Source organism: Cherax quadricarinatus, chromosome 75 (assembly GCF_038502225.1).
Source record: "Cherax quadricarinatus isolate ZL_2023a chromosome 75, ASM3850222v1, whole genome shotgun sequence".
Classification (NCBI taxonomy): Eukaryota; Metazoa; Arthropoda; class Malacostraca; order Decapoda; family Parastacidae; genus Cherax; species Cherax quadricarinatus.
The window spans coordinates 18788181-18811666 of record NC_091366.1 but is presented as its reverse complement, the minus strand read 5'-3'; the positions used below and the strand labels follow the sequence as shown (position 1 = coordinate 18811666).

Genomic DNA, 23486 nt, shown 5'->3' with positions numbered 1-23486 from the left:
TTCTCCCAATGAGATTACTTGTATGAATGTCATGTTGAGGTACATGCAGGTAACCCATATAAAATTTTCCATAATGATACAACTTACACAGACTATAGCTGATATCAGTGACATACTATATAGAAAATCCCTTGTTGTGTTGAGCATTTCTGGCAATTTAGGTTAATTTGTGCCCATGATGCGACTCACACCTGTCGACTAACACACAAGTACGAGGTGACAGTTTATGATTTCTGTACCAATATTCATCAGTAACAAATTTCTCTTGTTCTCTGGGATGGCTGTCCTAATCTTGTTGTGCCAGCCAGGCACGTTACTGCAGTGGTATCTTATCTCTAATCTTATCTAACGGCTCAACTTTAGCCAGCTCCATTTTTCTACTTTGCGGATGTTTAACAGAGGGAAGTTGGTTACTAACCCGAGGTGAAGTATTGGTGTCCCGCTGTTACTGGAGCTTAGTGAGGGACAGTCCACCTGCTATATTGGTGTCCCGCTGTTACAGGAGCTTAGTGAGGGACAGTCGACCTGCTATATTGGTGTCCCGCTGTTACTGGAGCTTAGTGAGGGACAGTCCCCCTGCTATATTGGTGTCCCGCTGTTACAGGAGCTTAGTGAGGGACAGTCGACCTGCTATATTGGTGTCCCGCTGTTACTGGAGCTTAGTGAGGGACAGTCTACCTGCTGCATTGGTGTCCCGCTGTTACTGGAGCTTAGTGAGGGACAGTCCACCTGCTATATTTGAGAACTCACAGTTTCTGTTTATATTTACAAGTAAGTTGTCACTCACTCTTAACAACAATAACAAAGTCAAGGTGGTACCTTTGTTACCTTTCCGATTTAACAACCTTTTTAACACAAGGTAACTTTAACAACCTTCACAACACAAAGTAACTTTAACAACCTCTATAACACAAGGTAACTTTAACAACTTCTATAACACAAGGTAACTTTAACAACCTCTATAATACAAGGTAACTTTAACCTTTATAACACAAGGTAACTTTAACAACCTCTATAACACAACGTAACTTTAACAACCTCTATAATACAAGGTAACTTTAACAGCCTCTATAACCCAAAGTAACTTTAACAACCTCTATAATACAAGGTAACTTTAACAATCTCTATAACACAAGGTAACTTTAACAACCTCTATAACACAACGTAACTTTAACAACCTATATAACCCAAAGTAACTTTAACAACCTCTATAACACAAAGTAACTTTAACAATCTCTATAACACAAAGTAACTTTAACAACTTCTATAACACAAGGTAACTTTAACAACCTCCATAATACAAGGTAACTTTAACAACCTCTATAACACAAAGTAACTTTAACAATCTCTATAACACAAAGTAACTTTAACAACTTCTATAACACAAGGTAACTTTAACAACCTCTATAACACAAGGTAACTTTAACAACCTCCATAATACAAGGTAACTTTAACAACCTCTATAACACAAAGTAACTTTAACAATCTCTATAACACAAAGTAACTTTACCAACTTCTATAACACAAGGTAACTTTAACAATCTCTATAACACAAAGTAACTTTAACAACTTCTATAACACAAGGTAACTTTAACAACCTCTATAACACAAAGTAACTTTAACAATCTCTATAACACAAGGTAACTTTAACAATCTCTATAACACAAAGTAACTTTAACAACTTCTATAACACAAGGTAACTTTAACAACCTCTATAACACAAAGTAACTTTAACAATCTCTATAACACAAGGTAACTTTAACAATCTCTATAACACAAGGTAACTTTAACAACCTCCATAACACAAGGTAACTTTAACAACCTCTATAATACAAGGTAACTTTAACAACCTCCATAACACAAGGTAACTTTAACAACCTCCATAATACAAGGTAACTTTAACAATCTCTATAACACAAGGTAACTTTAACAACCTCTATAACACAAGGTAACTTTAACAACCTCCATAATACAAGGTAACTTTAACAACCTCTATAATACAAGGAAACTTTAACAACCTCCATAACACAAGGTAACTTTAACAACCTCCATAATACAAGGTAACTTTAACAACCTCCATAATACAAGGTAACTTTAACAACCTCCATAACACAAGGTAACTTTAACAACCTCCATAACACAAGGTAACTTTAACAACCTCCATAACACAAGGTAACTTTAACAACCACTATAACACAAGGTAACTTTAACAACCTCTATAATACAAGGTAACTTTAACAACCTCTATAATACAAGGTAACTTTAACAACCTCTATAATACAAGGTAACTTTAACAACCTCTATAATACAAGGTAACTTTAACGACCTCTCTAATACAATTAACTTTAACAACCTCCATAACACAAGGTAACTTTAACATCCTCTATAACACAAGGTAACTTTAACAACCTCTATAACACAAGGTAACTTTAACAACCTCCATAACACAAGGTAACTTTAACAACCACTATAACACAAGGTAACTTTAACAACCTCTATAATACAAGGTAACTTTAACAACCTCTATAATACAAGGTAACTTTAACAACCTCTATAACACAAGGTAACTTTAACAACCTCTATAATACAAGGTAACTTTAACAACCTCTATAATACAAGGTAACTTTAACAACCTCTATAATACAAGGTAACTTTAACAACCTCTATAACACAAGGTAACTTTAACAACCTCTATAACACAAGGTAACTTTAACAACCTCTATAACACAAGGTAACTTTAACAACCTCTATAACACAAGGTAACTTTAACAACCTCTATAACACAAGGTAACTTTAACAACCTCTATAACACAAGGTAACTTTAACAACCTCTATAACACAAGGTAACTTTAACAACCTCTATAACACAAGGTAACTTTAACAACCTCTATAACACAAGGTAACTTTAACAACCTCTATAACACAAGGTAACTTTAACAACCTCTATAACACAAGGTAACTTTAACAACCTCTATAACACAAGGTAACTTTAACAACCTCTATAACACAAGGTAACTTTAACAACCCCTATAACACAAGGTAACTTTAACAACCTCTATAACACAAGGTAACTTTAACAACCTCTATAACACAAGGTAACTTTAACAACCTCTATAACACAAGGTAACTTTAACAACCTCTATAACACAAGGTAACTTTAACAACGTGTATAATTAAAGGTAATCTTAGATATCATAGTAGTTGTGGTATAATGTTTGTCAGATGCTTGTTATAGTGACAGTTATTAATTACCATAATAACTGCTGCAGGTTGTTTGTTTCAGTGAAGGTTCAACAAACACACAAACAACCACACTGATAACTTCTGTTATTGTTAGAAGTGTTCTTCCTTATTATATACTGTTATTACTCTGCTGTTATATTGTGTTATTATTGTGCTGTTCTGCTGTTATACTGTGTTATTATTGTGCTGTTCTGCTGTTATACTGTGTTATTACTGTGCTGTTCTGCTGCTATACTGTGTTATTACTGTGCTGTTCTGCTGTTATACTGTGTTATTACTGTGCTGTTCTGCTGTTATACTGTGTTATTACTGTGCTGTTCTGCTGTTATACTGTGTTATTACTGTGCTGTTCTGCTGTTATACTGTGTTATTACTGTGCTGTTCTGCTGTTATACTGTGTTATTACTGTGCTGTTCTGCTGCTATACTGTGTTATTACTGTGCTGTTCTGCTGCTATACTGTGTTATTACTGTGCTGTTCTGCTGTTATACTGTGTTATTACTGTGCTGCTCTCTTGTTATACTGTGTTATTACTGTGCTGTTCTGCTGTTATGCTGTGTTATTACTGTGCTGTTCTGTTGTTATACTGTGTTATACTGTGCTGTTCTGCTGTTATACTGTGTTATTACTGTGCTGCTCTCTTGGTATACTGTGTTATTACTGTGCTGTTCTGCTGTTATGCTGTGTTATCACTGTGCTGTTCTGTTGTTATACTGTGTTATACTGTGCTGTTCTGTTGTTATACTGTGTTATTACTGTGCTGTTCTCTTGTTATACTGTGTTATTACTTTGCTGTTCTGCTGTTATACTGTGTTATTACTGTGCTGCTCTCATGGTATACTGTGTTATTACTGTGCTGTTCTGCTGTTATGCTGTGTTATTACTGTGCTGTTCTGTTGTTATACTGTGTTATTACTGTGCTGTTCTGCTGTTATATAGTGTAATTACTATGCTGTTCTGCTGTTATACTGTGTTATTTCTGTGCTGTTCTTTTGTTATACTGTGTTATTACTGTGCTGTTCTGCTGTTATACTGTGTTATTACTGTGCTGTTCTGCTGTTATATAGTGTAATTACTATGCTGTTCTGCTGTTATACTGTGTTATTACTGTGCTGTTCTGCTGCTATACTGTGTTATTACTGTGCTGTTCTGCTGTTATATAGTGTAATTACTATGCTGTTCTGCTGTTATACTGTGTTATTACTGTGCTGTTCTGCTGCTATACTGTGTTATTACTGTGCTGTTCTGCTGTTAAATAGTGTAATTACTATGCTGTTCTGCTGCTATACTGTGTTATTACTGTGCTGTTCTGCTGTTATACTGTGTTATTACTGTGCTGTTCTGTTATAGTGTTATTACTGTGCTGTTCTGCTGTTAGTGTAATTACTATGCTGTTCTGCTGCTATACTGTGTTATTACTGTGCTGTTCTGCTGTTATACTGTGTTATTACTCTGCTGTTCTGTTGTTATAGTGTTATTACTCTGCTGTTCTGCTGTTATATAGTGTATTACCTGTAGTTTATCTGGAGAGAGTTCTGGGGGTCAACGCCCCCGGGGCCCGGTCTGTGACCAGGCCTTCTGGTGGATCAGAGCCTTATCAACCAGGCTGTTACTACTGGCTGCACGCAATCCAACGTACGAGCCACAGCCCGGCTGGTCAGGAACCGACTTTAGGTGCTTGTCCAGTGCCAGCTTGAAGACTGCCAGGGGTCTGTTGGTAATCCCCCTTATGTATGCTGGGAGGCAGTTGAACAGTCTTGGGCCCCTGACACTTATTGTATGGTCTCTTAACGTGCTAGTGACATCCCTGCTTTTCATTGGGGGGATGTTGCATCGTCTGCCAAGTCCTTTGCTTTCGTAGTGAGTGATTTTCGTGTGCAAGTTCGGTACTAGTCCCTCTAGGATTTTCCAGGTGTATATAATCATGTATCTTAAGGGGGATTACCAACAGACCCCTGGCAGTCTTCAAGCTGGCACTGGACAAGCACCTAAAGTCGGTACCTGACCAGCCGGGCTGTGGCTCGTACGTTGGATTTCGTGCAGCCAGCAGTAACAACCTGGTTGATCAGGCTCTGATCCACCAGGAGGCCTTGTCACAGACCGGGTTTCGGGGGCATTGACCCCTGGAACTCTCTCCAGGTAAACTCCAGGTATCTCTCCCTCCTGCGTTCCAGGGAATACAGGTTTAGGAACCTCAAGCGCTCCCAGTAATTGAGGTGTTTTATCTCCGTTATGCGCACCGTGAAGGTTCTCTGTACATTTTCTAGTTCAGCAATTTCACCTGTCTTGAAAGGTGCTGTTAGTGTGCAGCAATATTCCAGCCTAGATAGAACAAGTGACCTGAAGAGTGTCATCATGTGCTTGGCATCATTAGTTTTGAAGGTTCTCATTATCCATCCAATAGCAGATGCGATTGATACAATGTTATGGTCCTTGAAGGTGAGATCCTCCGACATGATCACTCCCAGGTCTTTGACGTTGGTTTTTCGCTCTATTTTGTAGCTGGAATTTGTTTTTTACTCTGATGAAGTTTTAATTTCCTCGTGTTTACCATTTTGGAGTAATTGAAATTTCTCATCGTTGAACTTCATATTGTTTTCTGCAGCTGCAACTGTGCTGTTCTTATGTTACGTAGTGTTATTACTATGTTGTTCTTCAGTTTACTGTGTTATTACTGTGCTGTTCTGCTGTTAGTGTTATTACCTTGTTGTTCTTCTGTTATACAGTGTTATTACTGTGCTGTTTTGTTAAACCCTGTTATGTCTGACTTACTGTGCTATTTCTGTTTTTTTTTGTTACTGTGATATTACTTGCTTACTGTGCTGTTACTGTGTTATTACCCACTTACTGTGCTGTTACTGTGTTATTACCCACTTACTGTGCTGTTACTGTGTTATTACCCACTTACTGTGCTGTTACTGTGTTATTACTCACTTACTGTGCTGTTACTGTGTTATTACCCACTTACTGTGCTGTTACTGTGTTATTACCCACTTACTGTGCTGTTACTGTGTTATTACCCACTTACTGTGCTGTTACTGTGTTATTACCCACTTACTGTGCTGTTACTGTGTTATTACCCACTTACTATGCTGTTGCTGTGTTATTACCCACTTACTGTGCTGTTACTGTATTATTACCCACTTACTGTGCTGTTACTGTGTTATTACCCGCTTACTGTGCTGTTACTGTGTTATTACCCACTTACTGTGCTGTTACTGTGTTATTACCCACTTACTGTGCTGTTACTGTGTTATTACCCACTTACTATGCTGTTACTGTGTTATTACCCACTTACTGTGCTGCTTCTGTGTTATTACTCACTTTCTGTGCTGTTACTGTGTTATTACCCACTTACTGTGCTGCTACTGTGTTATTACCCACTTACTGTGCTGTTACTGTGTTATTACCCACTTACTGTGCTGCTACTGTGTTATTACCCACTTAATGTGCTGTTACTGTGTTATTACCCACTTACTGTGCTGTTACTGTGTTATTACCCACTTACTGTGCTGTTACTGTGTTATTACTCACTTACTGTGCTGTTACTGTGTTATTACCCACTTACTGTGCTATTACTGTGTTATTACCCACTTACTGTGCTGTTACTGTGTTATTACCCACTTACTGTGTTGTTACTGTGTTATTACCCACTTACTGTGCTATTACTGTGTTATTACCCACTTACTGTGCTGTTACTGTGTTATTACTCACTTACTGTGCTGTTACTGTGTTATTACCCACTTACTGTGCTGTTACTGTGTTATTACCCACTTACTGTGCTGTTACTGTGTTATTACCCACTTACTGTGCTGTTACTGTGTTATTACTCACTTACTGTGCTGTTACTGTGTTATTACCCACTTACTGTGCTGTTACTGTGTTATTACCCACTTACTGTGCTGTTACTGTATTATTACCAACTTACTGTGCTGTTACTGTGTTATTTCCCACTTACTGTGCTGTTACTGTGTTATTACCCATTTACTGTGCTGTTACTGTGTTATTACCCACTTACTGCACTGTTCTATTATTACCCACTTACTGCGCTGTTCTGTTATTACCCACTTACTGTGCTGTTCTGTTATTACCCACTTACTGTGCTGTTCTGTTATTACCCACTTACTGCGCTGTTTTGTTATTACCCACTTACTGTGCTGTTACTGTGTTATTACTCACTTACTGTGCTGTTACTGTGTTATTACCCACTTACTGTGTTGTTACTGTGTTATTACCCACTTACTTTGCAATTACTGTGTTATTACCCACTTACTGTGCTGTTACTGTGTTATTACTCACTTACTGTGCTGTTACTGTGTTATTTCCCACTTACTGTGCTGTTACTGTGTTATTACCCACTTACTGTGCTGTTACTGTGTTATTACCCACTTACTGTGCTGTTACTGTGTTATTACTCACTTACTGTGCTGTTACTGTGTTATTACCCACTTACTGTGCTGTTTCTGTGTTATTACCCACTTACTGTGCTGTTACTGTATTATTACCAACTTACTGTGCTGTTACTGTGTTATTTCCCACTTACTGTGCTGTTACTGTGTTATTACCCATTTACTGTGCTGTTACTGTGTTATTACCCACTTACTGTGCTGTTACTGTATTATTACCCACTTACTGTGCTGTTACTGTTGTATTACCCACTTACTGTGCTGTTACTGTGTTATTACCCACTTACTGTGCTGTTACTGTGTTATTACCCACTTACTGTGCTGTTACTGTGTTATTACTCACTTACTGTGCTGTTACTGTGTTATTACCCACTTACTGTGCTGTTACTGTGTTATTACCCACTTACTGTGCTGTTACTGTATTATTACCAACTTACTGTGCTGTTACTGTGTTATTTCCCACTTACTGTGCTGTTACTGTGTTATTACCCATTTACTGTGCTGTTACTGTGTTATTACCCACTTACTGTGCTGTTACTGTATTATTACCCACTTACTGTGTTGTTACTGTGGTATTACCCACTTACTGTGCTGTACTGTGTTATTACCCACTTACTGTGCTGTTACTGTGTTATTACCCACTTACTGTGCTGTTACTGTGTTATTACCCACTTACTGTGCTGTTACTGTGTTATTACCCACTTACTGTGCTGTTACTGTATTATTACCCACTTACTGTGCTGTTACTGTGCTATTACCCGCTTATTGTGCTGTTACTGTGTTATTACCCACTTACTGTGCTGTTACTGTTTTATTACCCATTACCCACTTACTGTGCTGTTACTGTGTTATTACCCACTTACTGTGCTGTTACTGTATTATTACCCACTTACTGTGCTGTTACTGTGCTATTACCCGCTTACTGTGCTGTTACTGTGTTATTACCCACTTACTGTGCTGTTACTGTTTTATTACCCACTTACTGTGCTGTTACTGTGTTATTACCCACTTACTCTGCTGTTACTGTGTTATTACCCACTTACTGTGCTGTTACTGTGTTATTACCCACTTACTGTTCTGTTACTGTGTTATTACCCACTTACTGTGCTGCTTCTGTGTTATTACTCACTTTCTGTGCTGCTACTGTGTTATTACCCACTTAATGTGCTGTTACTGTGTTATTACCCATTTACTGTGCTGCTGCTGTGTTATTACCCACTTACTGTGCTGTTACTGTGTTATTACCCACTTACTGTGCTGTTACTGTGTTATTACCCACTTACTGTGCTGTTACTGTGTTATTACCCACTTACTGTGCTGTTACTGTTATTACCCACATACTGTGCTGTTACTGTGTTATTACCCACTTACTGTGCTGTTACTTTTATTTATATCTTACTAAATCATCCAGGTATGATGATAAAGGTTGGGAAGCACATTAAGCAACTACGATTTTGATCACTTCTGGGTCTGCTTTTCATCAATTTAATGCCTCATTATGACCAAATTCTTTACTGTTTTGTTTGTAAGTTTTCCATTCTATCAATTAAGCATAAACTTCTTATTTATCTATCAGCACTACCCCATATAGTGCCCAGAAATTGGCACATTTGGCATATTTTACTCAAAATTTCACAAATTCCAGCTTAAAAACATTTCAGAATAAACACTGCAGCCATTTCCGTCACTAAAGTAACCTTTCCTCTGATCAGTAATGATGTTCTCAGCCTATATAACACTTGCTGTCAGTTTTGATTCCTTCTTCAAAAAACTGAAGATGGCTTCACTGCTGCTCTTCAGGAAAATCGTAAAAAGTAAGTTATTTCCACTATTTAGACCTTCTTCAGTCCACTTTCAGTCTTAAACTGACAAAACTTATCTCCATCTCAATAGTTTGTCTTCTAGTCTTTCAATATGGTCTGAGAAAAAGCCAATAAAACCCTGAAAACCATCCTGGAAAATGCCTGAAAGTTACTATATTAACCCAGTCAGGTCAGAGATTAGTTGCACCCAGTTGTTCCTCCAGGAACAATATTATTTTTATACACTGCACACCTACTGCACTGATCCATTCTCTCATGTCTAGGCCACAATTTACTGCTCACACCATATCTTAGAGAACTGTGATTAAAATGTTGATCTACTTCTGTGACACTGATTCTTCTGACATGGATCTACATGAGCACCAGTGAAAGGGTTAATATTTATCCAGTATAATTTAAGTAATTATCTTTAACACAGGCAACACCACGTCCAGTTCTACTAACTGTCGACCACAGACAACAACCACATTTGATCAATAACCACAAGGAACATCACATCCACTCGTCCAGTTCCTCTGTTTGAACACCGACAACAGGCAATATCACTCCAGTCCTACTGTTGACTACTGAAAAAATTCACATACCACTCACGGCTCATTAATGATGGTAAGAACAACTCAAATACCACTAACAGCTCATCAGTGATGGGAAAGACAGACAATTCTTGTGTACTCACTGTAGTTTTCTCATCTAGTTAAGTCTCTTGCTCTTGGGACTCCACCTTTGCTCATAATAGATTATCTAGTACTGTATACTAATTATCTATTTTTAAAATCATTGTCAGAAATAATTAGTTTATATATCCTAGTTCATTTGAACTCCTAGTTTTCATTAGTGTTCCGTCATTAATTTCACTCCAGTGTTGAACATCTGAACAGACACATACCAGGGAACTCCTGAGATTGAAAGGTTTATATTAAACCAAAAGATAACAGAACCAACTTGAAGTGAAAATGAACTAAACTTTATCTTAACAGATAATGAGGAATAAATTAATAACATAACAATATTAAGTACAAGAAACTGATTATTGACATACAAGTAACATAAATTCATAGTTAGACAATCTTAGAAATAGCCAATGGAAAGTTCATCAAATTTACTATAATGCAAGGAGTGACTGTTAAATGTTCCCTGGCAAGCCTTCCTCAGCACTTAGCCCGAAATGTTCCCTGGCAAGCCTTCCTCAGCACTTAGCCCGAAATGTTCCCTGGCAAGCCTTCCTCAGCACTTAGCCCGAAATGTTCCCTGGCAAGCCTTCCTCAGCACTTAGCCCGAAATGTTCCCTGGCAAGCCTTCCTCAGCACTTAGCCCGAAATGTTCCCTGGCAAGCCTTCCTCAACACTTAGCCCGAAATGTTCCCAGGCAAGCCTTCCTCAACACTTAGCCCGAAATGTTCCCTGGCAAGCCTTCCTCAGCACTTAGCTCAAAATGTTCCCTGGCAAGCTTTCCTCAGCACTTAGCCCGAAATGTTCCCTGGCAAGCCTTCCTCAGCACTTAGCCCAAAATGTTCCCTGGCAAGCCTTCCTCAGCACTTAGCCCAAAATGTTCCCTGGCAAGCCTTCCTCAGCACTTAGCCCAAAATGTTCCCTGGCAAGCCATCCTCAGCACTTAGCCCAAAATAATTTATGAAGAAGTCAATTGCAACCTGGAGTTTACCTGGATTTAATATTTGGAGGTCACCTCCCATTGGCCCAGTCTTACTGTAAGTCTTACTATTAGTCTTACTATAAGTCTTACTGTAAGTCTTACTATTAGTCTTACTATAAGTCTTACTGTAAGTCTTACTATTAGTCTTACTATAAGTCTTACTGTAAGTCTTACTATTAGTCTTACTATAAGTCTTACTATAAGTCTTACTATAAGTCTTACTATAAGTCTTACTATAAGTCTTACTATAAGTCTTACTATTAGTCTTACTATTAGTCTAATATGGAGTAAAATAATTAGTAAAATCTTTTTTTTTTTCACTATAAAACTAAGTCTTAATAAATGAGGTAATTATATTAGTAAATAATGTGGTCATGGGCAGTCTTGATTTTGTGCTGTGTCAGTATTTGTCACAAAATTTTTTGTAATACTCTACAAATTTCTATTAATTTTATTTTTTTACCCTCATCATGAAAGTCAAGGAATGTGTATTTACGGAACAGTGTAAGTTATGATACAGTAATGTGGTCAGTGCTAGGTTAAAATGTTAATTAACCCAGTTTTGAAACACATTAATTTAATTTAAATATGATATAGAAAAGAAGGTTTCTTTGAAACTTGTTTATAAAACTGAGGTTTAAAATATGCAGCTTCCATCACTGGTTTATTCTTGCCTTAATCATGTATTAATTTCCATCATCAGCATCATCTCCAGTCAGCCAGGGCTACCTGGTATTAATGTTATTTATTAAACACTTTAACATTGAAGTCCATGCTGACAAGTCAATGTTTACACTCTAGTATGAGGTACAGTGTGAGTGTATCTTATGACTATTAAACATACAACAGGCGGGGCTTGAACTCGCGATTAGTGAGTTGTAAAACTCAAGACTGATGCATTGTCTGAGTTTAATACTGTTGATGGTTTACACTCTGGTAAGTGGTACAGTGGAAGTGAGTAAGTGGTACAGTGGAAGTGGGTATAGTTTGAGAATTATTGCCTGGGTTTAATACAGCCTCTCCTCACTTAGCGACGTACAGTGGAACCCCGAGGTTTGTCTGCCCTGAGTATTGTATGCTTTGAGTTTAGAACTGTATTTTTTTGGCTAAATTTTGTCCCAAGTTTCGCACTGTGCACCTTGTTTCATTCCGCATAACAGATCTGTCTGCCTGCCCGCACCTCACCATGCCTGCGTGGAGAGGCATACAAGATACCGCGAGTCAGTCTGGTTGCTTGTTTATTTTCGAGTGAACATTACCCTGCACACTCATCCAAACATTTCACAATTAATTCATTGTGTTTGGTGCTTGTTTCTTGAGTGCGACTGTGAAATAAGTCTCTATGAGCCCGAAGAAGCTTACATTAAATGGCACCCCTTTGGTAAAGAAAATGAGAAATACCATAGAAGTGAAGAAATACATCGTACAAAAATACGAGTGGTGTGTGAGTTGTGGAGCTTGCCAGGATGTATGACGAAAGCAAATCAACAATCGCTTCTAGGGACGTGTGGAATGTAGAATAGGTTGCAATTAGGGACATGTGTGGAATGTAGAATAGGTTGCAATTAGGGACATGTGTGGAATGTGGAATAGGTTGCAATTAGGGACATGAGTGGAATGAGAAATAGGTTGCAATTAGGGACATGTGTGGAATGTGGAATAGGTTGCAATTAGGGACATGTGTGGAATGTAGAATAGGTTGCAATTAGGGACATGTGTGGAATGTGGAATAGGTTGCAATTAGGGACATGAGTGGAATGAGAAATAGGTTGCAATTAGGGACATGTGTGGAATGTGGAATAGGTTGCAATTAGGGACATGTGTGGAATGTAGAATAGGTTGCAATTAGGGACATGTGTGGAATGTGGAATAGGTTGCAATTAGGGACATGAGTGGAATGAGAAATAGGTTGCAATTAGGGACATGTGTGGAATGTGGAATAGGTTGCAATTAGGGACATGTGTGGAATGTAGAATAGGTTGCAATTAGGGACATGTGTGGAATGTGGAATAGGTTGCAATTAGGGACATGAGTGGAATGAGAAATAGGTTGCAATTAGGGACATGTGTGGAATGTGGAATAGGTTGCAATTAGGGACATGTGTGGAATGTGGAATAGGTTGCAATTAGGGACATGTGTGGAATGTAGAATAGGTTGCAATTAGGGACATGTGTGGAATGTGGAATAGGTTGCAATTAGGGACATGAGTGGAATGAGAAATAGGTTGCAATTAGGGACATGTGTGGAATGTGGAATAGGTTGCAATTAGGGACATGAGTGGAATGAGAAATAGGTTGCAATTAGGGACATGTGTGGAATGTGGAATAGGTTGCAATTAGGGACATGTGTGGAATGTGGAATAGGTTGCAATTAGGGACATGTGTGGAATGTAGAATAGGTTGCAATTAGGGACATGTGTGGAATGTGGAATAGGTTGCAATTAGGGACATGAGTGGAATGAGAAATAGGTTGCAATTAGGGACATGTGTGGAATGTGGAATAGGTTGCAATTAGGGACATGTGTGGAATGTGGAATAGGTTGCAATTAGGGACATGTGTGGAATGTGGAATAGGTTGCAATTAGGGGCATGTGTGGAATGTGGAATAGGTTGCAATTAGGGACATGTGTGGAATGTGGAATAGGTTGCAATTAGGGACATGTGTGGAATGTGGAATAGGTTGCAATTAAGGACATGAGTGGAAAGAGAAATAGGTTGTAATTAGGGACATCTGTGGAATGTGGAATAGGTTGCAATTAGGGACATGTGTGGAATGTGGAATAGGTTGCAATTAGGGACATGTGTGGAATGTGGAATAGGTTGCAATTAGGGACATGTGTGGAATGTAGAATAGGTTGCAATTAGGGACATGTGTGGAATGTGGAATAGGTTGCAATTAGGGACATGAGTGGAATGAGAAATAGGTTGCAATTAGGGACATGTGTGGAATGTGGAATAGGTTGCAATTAGGGACATGTGTGGAATGTGCAATAGGTTGCAATTAGGGGCATGTGTGGAATGTGGAATAGGTTGCAATTAGGGACATGAGTGGAATGAGAAATAGGTTGCAATTAGGGACATGTGTGGAATGTGGAATAGGTTGCAATTAGGGACATGTGTGGAATGTGGAATAGGTTGCAATTAGGGACATGAGTGGAAAGAGAAATAGGTTGCAATTAGGGACATGTGTGTAGTGTGGAATAGGTTGCAATTAGGGACATGTGTGGAATGTGGAATAGGTTGCAATTAGGAACATGTGTGGAATGTGGAATAGGTTGCAATTAGGGACATGTGTGGAATGTGCAATAGGTTGCAATTAGGGACATGTGTGGAATGTGGAATAGGTTGCAATTAGGGACATGTGTGGAATGTAGAATAGGTTGCAATTAGGGACATGTGTGGAATGTGGAATAGGTTGCAATTAGGGACATGAGTGGAATGAGAAATAGGTTGCAATTAGGGACATGTGTGGAATGTGGAATAGGTTGCAATTAGGGACATGTGTGGAATGTGCAATAGGTTGCAATTAGGAGCATGTGTGGAATGTGGAATAGGTTGCAATTAGGGACATGTGTGGAATGTGGAATAGGTTGCAATTAGGGACATGAGTGGAAAGAGAAATAGGTTGCAATTAGGGACATGTGTGTAGTGTGGAATAGGTTGCAATTAGGGACATGTGTGGAATGTGGAATAGGTTGCAATTAGGAACATGTGTGGAATGTGGAATAGGTTGCAATTAGGGACATGTGTGGAATGTGCAATAGGTTGCAATTAGGGACATGTGTGGAATGTGGAATAGGTTGCAATTAGGGACATGTGTGGAATGTAGAATAGGTTGCAATTAGGGACATGTGTGGAATGTGGAATAGGTTGCAATTAGGGACATGAGTGGAATGAGAAATAGGTTGCAATTAGGGACATGTGTGGAATGTGGAATAGGTTGCAATTAGGGACATGTGTGGAATGTGCAATAGGTTGCAATTAGGAGCATGTGTGGAATGTGGAATAGGTTGCAATTAGGGACATGAGTGGAATGAGAAATAGGTTGCAATTAGGGACATGTGTGGAATATGGAATAGGTTGCAATTAGGGACATGTGTGGAATGTGGAATAGGTTGCAATTAGGGACATGTGTGGAATGTGGAATAGGTTGCAATTAGGGACATGTGTGGAATGTGGAATAGGTTGCAATTAGGGACATGTGTGGAATGTGGAATAGGTTGCAATTAGGGACATGTGTGGAATGTGGAATAGGTTGCAATTAGGGACATGTGTGGAATGTGGAATAGGTTGCAATTAGGGACATGTGTGGAATGTGGAATAGGTTGCAAAGTTTTGTGGAAAAATACCACCTTGAGCAAGCTGAAAAAAACCATCTCTACAACAAGTTTAGTGACAGAAACATGTCCCATTTTAGGGAAATGTTAAAGAGGCGCCAGAAACATAGCACTCTTGACAGTTATTTTGTGAGACAGGGGTCCAGTGACTTAAGCTGGTCCTAGTAGCATTAAAAGACAGAGAAGGGAAGTAACCCCAGATCAGGACTTGTTACCTAGCCTAGTGTGCTCCCACACTACTCACTATCTTTCAGATGCTAGAAACAGACTTCAATGAAAGTAAGTAAATATTATTTTAAATGTTTATTTAAATGTTAATTTATTTATTGTAAATTACAAATTTAAGTAGTACGTATATGTATTTATCTGTGTCGTATGTAAAACTATAGTTATTCTTTAAAAAAATTATTTTTTGTGGGTCTGGAACAGATTAACTGGATTTATATTATTTCTTTTGGGAAATATTGCTTTGACTTTAAGACGTTTCAACTTGAGTCGCAGCTGCTAAGATAAGATTTCGTTCGGATTTTTAACCCCGGAGGGTTAGCCACCCAGGATAACCCAAGAAAGTCAGTGCGTCATCGAGGACTGTGTAACTTATTTCCATTGGGGTCCTTAATCTTGTCCCCCAGGATGCGACCCACACCAGTCGACTAACACCCAGGTACCTATTTGCTGCTAGGTGAACAGGACAACAGGTGTAAGGAAACGTATCGAAATGTTTTCCACCCGCCGGGAATTGAACCCGGGCCCTCCGTGTGTGAAGCGGGAGCTTTAGCCACCAGGCCACCGGGCTGGGATGCTAGGATGTATTAAGGCTGAAACTCAGTGTTCCACTGTCTACACTTGTTTACTGATGCCTCTAACTTACCATGGGCTTTCTGGCCAGTATTCATACTTAAATAATGTATATTAGAGCTATTTTCTCTATTCTTTTTATTTCAATATACATTACACTACTGTATAAACATTTAAAAATATACCACAAATGTTAAAATGGTGCAAAGGTCAGAGATGGTTGACACAAACTCACTACCATTATTTATGCTCCTCACTTAGCGATGAATTCGTTTAACGACGTGGTCTTAGCACCGGAACTCCGTCATTAAGTGAGATGCTGTAGTCTACTCTTAAGTGACTCTTACACAGATATTTTACCTTCCATCAACTGCAACTGTTGTATAAATAATTTTCATCTCTCTTTTATAGAAATAACAATAAAACAATAAATTTCATGCAATATATGTTTCACAAAATGTTAAGAATAATGTAATAAGTGAGGGCAGTAAGAAACTCTCAGGGCTGTCATAACAGTAAGAAACTCTCAGGGCTGTCATAACAGTAAGAAACTCTCAGGGCTGTCATAACAGTAAGAAACTCTCAGGGCTGTCATAACAGTAAGAAACTCTCAGGGCTGTCATAACAGTAAGAAACTCTCAGGGCTGACATAACAGTAAGAAACTCTCAGGGCTGTCATAACAGTAAGAAACTCTCAGGGCTGTCATAACAGTAAGAAACTCTCAGGGCTGTCATAACACTAAGAAACTCTCAGGGCTGTCATAACAGTAAGAAACTCTCAGGGCTGTCATAACAGTAAGAAACTCTCAGGGCTGTCATAACACTAAGAAACTCTCAGGGCTGTCATAACAGTAAGAAACTCTCAGGGCTGTCATAACACTAAGAAACTCTCAGGGCTGTCATAACAGTAAGAAACTCTCAGGGCTGTCATAACAGTAAGAAACTCTCAGGGCTGTCATAACACTAAGAAACTCTCAGGGCTGTCATAACAGTAAGAAACTCTCAGGGCTCTCATAACAGTAAGAAACTCTCAGGGCTCTCATAACAGAAAGAAACTCTCAGGGCTCTCATAACAGTAAGAAACTCTCAGGGCTGTCATAACAGTAAGAAACTCTCAGGGCTCTCATAACAGTAAGAAACTCTCACGGCTGTCATAACAGTAAGAAACTCTCAGGGCTCTCATAACAGTAAGAAACTCTCAGGGCTGTAATAACAGAAAGAAACTCTCAGAACTGTCATAACAGAAAGAAACTCTCAGGGCTCTCATAAAAGTAAGAAATTCTCAGGGCTGTCATAACAGTAAGAAACTCTCAGGGCTGTCATAACAGAAAGAAACTCTCAGGGCTGTCATAACAGTAAGAAACTCTCAGGGCTGTCAAAACAGAAAGAAACTCTCAGGGCTCTCATAACAGTAAGAAACTCTCAGGGCTGTCATAACAGTAAGAAACTCCCAGGGCTGTCATAACAGTAAGAAACTCTCAGGACAGTCAAAACAGTAAGAAACTCTCAGGGCTCTCAAAACAGTAAGAAACTCTCAGGGCTCTCATAACAGTAAGAAACACTCAGGGCTGTCATAACAGTAAGAAACTCTCAGGACTGTCATAACAGTAAGAAACTCTCAGGGCTGTCATAACAGTAAGAAACTCTCAGGGCTTTCATAACAGTAAGAAACTCTCGGGGCTGTCATAACAGTAAGAAACTCTCAGGACTGTCATAACAGTAAGAAACTCTCAGGGCTGTCATAACAGTAAGAAACTCTCAGGACTGTCATAACAGTAAGAAACTCTCAGGGCCGTCATAAAAGTAAGAAACTCTCAGGGCTCTCATAACAGAAAGAAACTTTCAGGGTTGTCATAACAGTAAGAAACTCTCAGGGCTCTCATAACAGTAAGAAACTCTCAATACTGTCATAACAGTAAGAAACTCTCAGAGCTGTCATAACAGTAAGAAACTCTCAGGAGTGTCATAACAGTAAGAAACTCTCAGGGCTCTCATAACAGTAAGAAACTCTCAGGACTGTCATAACAGTAAGAAACTCTCAGGGCTGTCATAACAGTAAGAAACTCACAGGACTGTCATAAGAGTAAGAAACTCTCAGGGCTGTCATAACAGTAAGAAACTCTCAGTACTGTCATAACAGTAAGAAACTCTCAGGGCTGTCATAACAGTAAGAAACTCTCAGGGCTGTCAGAAGAGTAAGAAACTCTCAGGGCTGTCATAACAGTAAGAAACTCTCAGGGCTGTCATAACAGTAAGAAACTCTCAGGGCTGTCATAACAGTAAGAAACTCTCAGGGCTCTCATAACAGTAAGAAAATCTCAGGGCTGTCATAACAGTAGGAAACTCTCAGAGCTCTCATAACAGTAAGAAACTTTCAGGACTCTCATAACAGTAAGAAACTCTCAATACATTTATAACAGTAAGGAACTCTCAGGGCTGTCATAACAGTAAGAAACTCTCAGGGCTGTCATAACGGTAAGAAACTCTTAGGGCTGTCATAACAGTAAGAATCTCTCAGGACTGTCATAACAGTAAGAAACTCTCAGGGCTGTCATAACAGTAAGAAACTCTAAAGACTGTCATAACAGTAAGAAAGTCTCAGGACTGTCATAACACTAAGAAACTCTCAGGGCTGTCCAAACAGTAAGAAACTCTCAGGGCTCTCATACTACTAAGAAACTCTCAGGACTGTCATAACAGTAAGCAACTCTCAGGGCTGTCATAACAGTAAGAAACTCTCAAGGCTGTCATAACAGTAAGAAACTCTCAGGGCTGTCATAACAGTAAGAAACTCTCAGGGCTGTCATAATAGTAAGAAACTCTCAGGGCTGTCATAACAGTAAGAAACTCTCAGGGCTGTCATAACATTAAGAAACTCTCAGGGCTGTCATAACAGTAAGAAACTCTCAGGGCTGTCATAACAGTAAAAAACTCTCAGGGCTCTCATAATAGTAAGAAACACTCAGGGCTCTCATAACAGTAAGAAACTCTCAGGGCTGCCATAACTAAGAAACTCTCAGGGCTGTCATAACTGTAAGAAACTCTGAGGACTGTTATAACAGTAAGAAACGCTCAGGGCTGTCATAACAGTAAGAAACTCTCAGGATTGTCATAACACTAGGAAACTCTCAGGGTTGTCATAACAGTAAGAAACTCTCAGGGTTGTCATAACAGTAAGAAACTCTCAGGACTGTAATAAAAGTAAGAAACTCTCAGGGCTGTCATAACAGTAAGAAACTCTCAGGGCTGTCATAACAGTAAGAAACTCTCAGGGCTCTCATAACAGTAAGAAACTCTCAGAGCTGTCATAACAGTAAGAAACTCTCAGGGTTGTCATAACAGTAAGAGACTCTCAGGGTTGTTATAACAGTAAGAAACTCTCAGGGTGGTAATAACAGTAAGAAACTCTCAGTACTGTAATAACAGTAAGAAACTCTCAAGGCTGTCATAACAGTAAGAAACTCTCAGGGCTGTCATAACAGTAAGAAACTCTCAGGGCTGTCATAACAGTAAGAAACTCTCAGGGCTGTCATAACAGTAAGAAACTCTCAGGGCTGTCATAACAGTAAGAAACTCTCAGGGCTGTCATAACAGTAAGAAACTCTCAGGGATGTCATAACAGTAAGAAACTCTAAGGGCTGTCATAACAGTAAGAAACTCCCAGGACTGTCATAACAGTAAGAAACTCTCAGGATTGTCATAACAGTAAGAAACTCTCAGGGCTGTCGTAACAGTAAGAAACTCTCAGGGTTGTCATAACACTAAGAAACTCTCAGGGTTGTCATAACAGTAAGAAACTCTCAGGGCTGTCGTAACAGTAAGAAACTCTCAGGGCTGCCATAACAGTAAGAAACTCTCAGGGCTGTCATAACAGTAAGAAACTCTCAGGACTGTCATAACAGTAAGAAACTCTCAGGGCTGTCATAACAGTAAGACACTCTCAGGGCTGTCATAACAGTAAGAAACTCTCAGGACTGTCATAACAGTAAGAAACTCTCAGGATTGTCATAACACTAAGAAACTCTCAGGGCTGTCATAACAGTAAGAAACTCTCATGGCTGTCATAACAGTAAAAAACTCTCAGGACTCTCACAACATTAAGAAACTCTCAGGACTGTCATAACACGAAGAAACTCTCAGGGTTGTCATAACAGTAAGAAACTCTCAGGGCTGTCATAACAGTAAGGAACTCTCAGGGCTGTCATAACAGTAAGAAACTTTCAGGGCTGTCCTAACAGTAAGAAACTCTCAGGACTGTCATAACAGTAAGAAACTCTCAGGACTGTCATAACAGTAAGAAACTCTCAGGGCTGTCATAACAGTAAGAAACTCTCAGGGCTGTCATAATAGTTAGAAGCTCTAAGGACTGTCATAACAGTAAGAAACTCTCAGGGTTGTCATAATAGTAAGAAACTCTCAGGGTTGACATAACACTGAGAAACTCTCAGGGTTGTCATAACACTAAGAAACTCTCAGGGCTGTCATAACAGTAAGAAACTCTCAGGGTTGTCATAGTAGTAAGAAACTCTCAGGGCTGTCATAACAGTAAGAAACTCTCGGGACTGTCATGACAATAACAAAACTCTCAGGACTGTCATAACAGTAAGAAACTCTCAGGGCTGTCATAACACAAAGAAACAAAGGACTGTCATAACAGTAAGAAACTCTCAGGACTGTCATATGAGTAAGAAACTCTCAGGGTTTTCATAACAGTAAGAAAATTTCAGGACTGTCATAACAGTAAGAAACTCTCAGGACTGTCATAACAGTAAGAAACTCTCAGGGTTGTCATAACAGTAAGAAAATTTCAGGACTGTCATAACAGTAAGAAACTCTCAGGACTGTCATAACAGTAAGAAACTCTCAGGACTGTCATAACAGTAAGAAACTCTCAGGGCTGTCATAACAGTAAGAAACTCTCAGGACTCTCATAACACTAAGAAACTCTTAGGATTGTCATAACAGTAAGAAACTCTCAGGGCTGTCATAACAGTAAGAAACTCTCAGGACTCTCATAACACTAAGAAACTCTTAGGACTGTCATAACAGTAAGAAACTCTCAGGACTGTCATAACAGTAAGAAACTCTCAGGACTGTAAAAACAGTAAGAAACTCTCAGGACTGTCATAACAGTAAGAAACTATCAGGACTGTAAAAACAGTAAGAAACTCTCAGGACTGTCATAACACTAAGAAACTCTCAGGGCTGTCATAACAGTAAGAAACTCTCAGGGATGTCATAACAGTAAGAAACTCTAAGGGCTGTCATAACAGTAAGAAACTCCCAGGACTGTCATAACAGTAAGAAACTCTCAGGATTGTCATAACAGTAAGAAACTCTCAGGGCTGTCGTAACAGTAAGAAACTCTCAGGGTTGTCATAACACTAAGAAACTCTCAGGGTTGTCATAACAGTAAGAAACTCTCAGGGCTGTCGTAACAGTAAGAAACTCTCAGGGCTGCCATAACAGTAAGAAACTCTCAGGGCTGTCATAACAGTAAGAAACTCTCAGGACTGTCATAACAGTAAGAAACTCTCAGGGCTGTCATAACAGTAAGACACTCTCAGGGCTGTCATAACAGTAAGAAACTCTCAGGGCTGTCATAACACTAAGAAACTCTCAGGACTCTCATAACACTAAGAAACTCTTAGGATTGTCATAACAGTAAGAAACTCTCAGGGCTGTCATAACAGTAAGAAACTCTCAGTGTTGTCATAACAGTAAGAAAATCTCTATACTGTCATAACAGTAAGAAACTCTCAGGACTGTAAAAACAGTAAGAAACTCTCAGGACTGTCATAACAGTAAGAAACTCTCAGGGCTGTCATAACAGTAAGAAACTCTCAGGTCTGTCATAACAGTAAGAAAATCTTAGAGTTGTCATAACACTAAGAAACTCTCAGGACTGTCATAACAGTAAGAAGCTCTCAGGACTGTCATAACAGTAAGAAACTCTCAGGACTGTCATAACAGTAAGAAACTCTCAGGGCTGTCATAACAGTAAGAAACTCTCAGGGCTGTCATAACAGTAAGAAACTCTCAGGACTGTAATAACAGTAAGAAACTCTCAGGGTTGTCATAATACTAAGAAACTCTCAGGGCTGTCATAACAGTAAGAACCTCTCAGGACTGTCATAACAGTAAGAAACTCTCAGGACTGCCTTAACAGTAAGAAACTCTCAGGGTTGTCATAACACTAAGAAACTCTCAGGGCTGTCATAACCGTAAGAACCTCTCATGACTGTCATAACAGTAAGAAACTCTCAGGGTTCTCATAACACTAAGAAATTCTCAGGGCTGTCATAACACTAAGAAACTCTCAGGGCTGTCATAACAGTAAGAAACTCTCAAGGTTGTCATAACACTAAGAAACTCTCAGGTTTGTCATAACACTAAGAAACTCTCTGGACAGTCATAACAGTTAGAAACTCTCAGGACTCTCATAACAGTAAGAAACTCTCAGGGCTGTCATAACAGTAAGAAACTCTCAGGACTGTCATAACAGTAAGAATTTTTCAGGGCTGTCATAACAGTAAGAAACTCTCAGGGCTGTCATAACAGTAAGAAACTCTTCGGGCTGTCATAACAGTAAGAAACTCTCAGGGCTGTCATAACAGTAAGAAACTCTCAGGGCTGTCATAACAGTAAGAAACTCACAAGGGATGTCATAACAGTAAGAAACTCTCAGGGCTGTCATAACAGTAAGAAACTCTCAGGGCTGTCATAACAGTAAGAAACTCTCAGGGCTGTCATAACAGTAAGAAACTCTCAGGGCTGTCATAACAGTAAGAAACTCTCAGGGCTGTCATAACAGTAAGAAACTCTCAGGGCTGTCATAACAGTAAGAAACTCTCAGGGCTGTCATAACAGTAAGAAACTCTCTGGGCTGTCATAACAGTAAGAAACTCTCAGGGCTGTCATAACAGTAAGAAACTCTCACGGCTGTCATAACAGTAAGAAACTCTCAGGGCTGTCATAACAGTAAGAAACTCTCAGGGCTGTCATAAAAGTAAGAAACTCTCAGGGCTGTCATAACAGTAAGAAACTCTCAGGACAGTCATAACAGTAAGAAACTCTCAGGGCTGTCATAACAGTAAGAAACTCTCAGGGCTGTCATAACAGTAAGAAACTCTCAGGACTGTCATAACAGTAAGAAACTCTCAGGGCTGTCATAACAGTAAGAAACTCTCAGGGCTGTCATAACAGTAAGAAACTCTCAGGGCTGCCATA

At 39.1% G+C, this 23486-nt stretch overlaps 1 protein-coding gene across 2 annotated transcripts in view; it reads left to right on the top strand.

The window, feature by feature from the left end:
- The first annotated feature begins 392 nt into the window (after window positions 1-392).
- The window catches only part of LOC128691938 (uncharacterized), a 181929-nt gene continuing 158835 nt past the window's right edge, over window positions 393-23486 (top strand). Inside the window, exons 1-2 of one of the 2 annotated variants that reach the window (XM_070101081.1) lie at window positions 393-771; window positions 9891-10078. In XM_070101081.1, coding sequence (XP_069957182.1) covers window positions 10073-10078 — 6 coding nt within the window. In that variant the 5' untranslated portion in view covers window positions 393-771; window positions 9891-10072. Of the gene's footprint in view, window positions 772-9343; window positions 9464-9890; window positions 10079-23486 lie in introns of those variants that run through there. The other variant, XM_070101082.1, reaches the window with a different exon arrangement.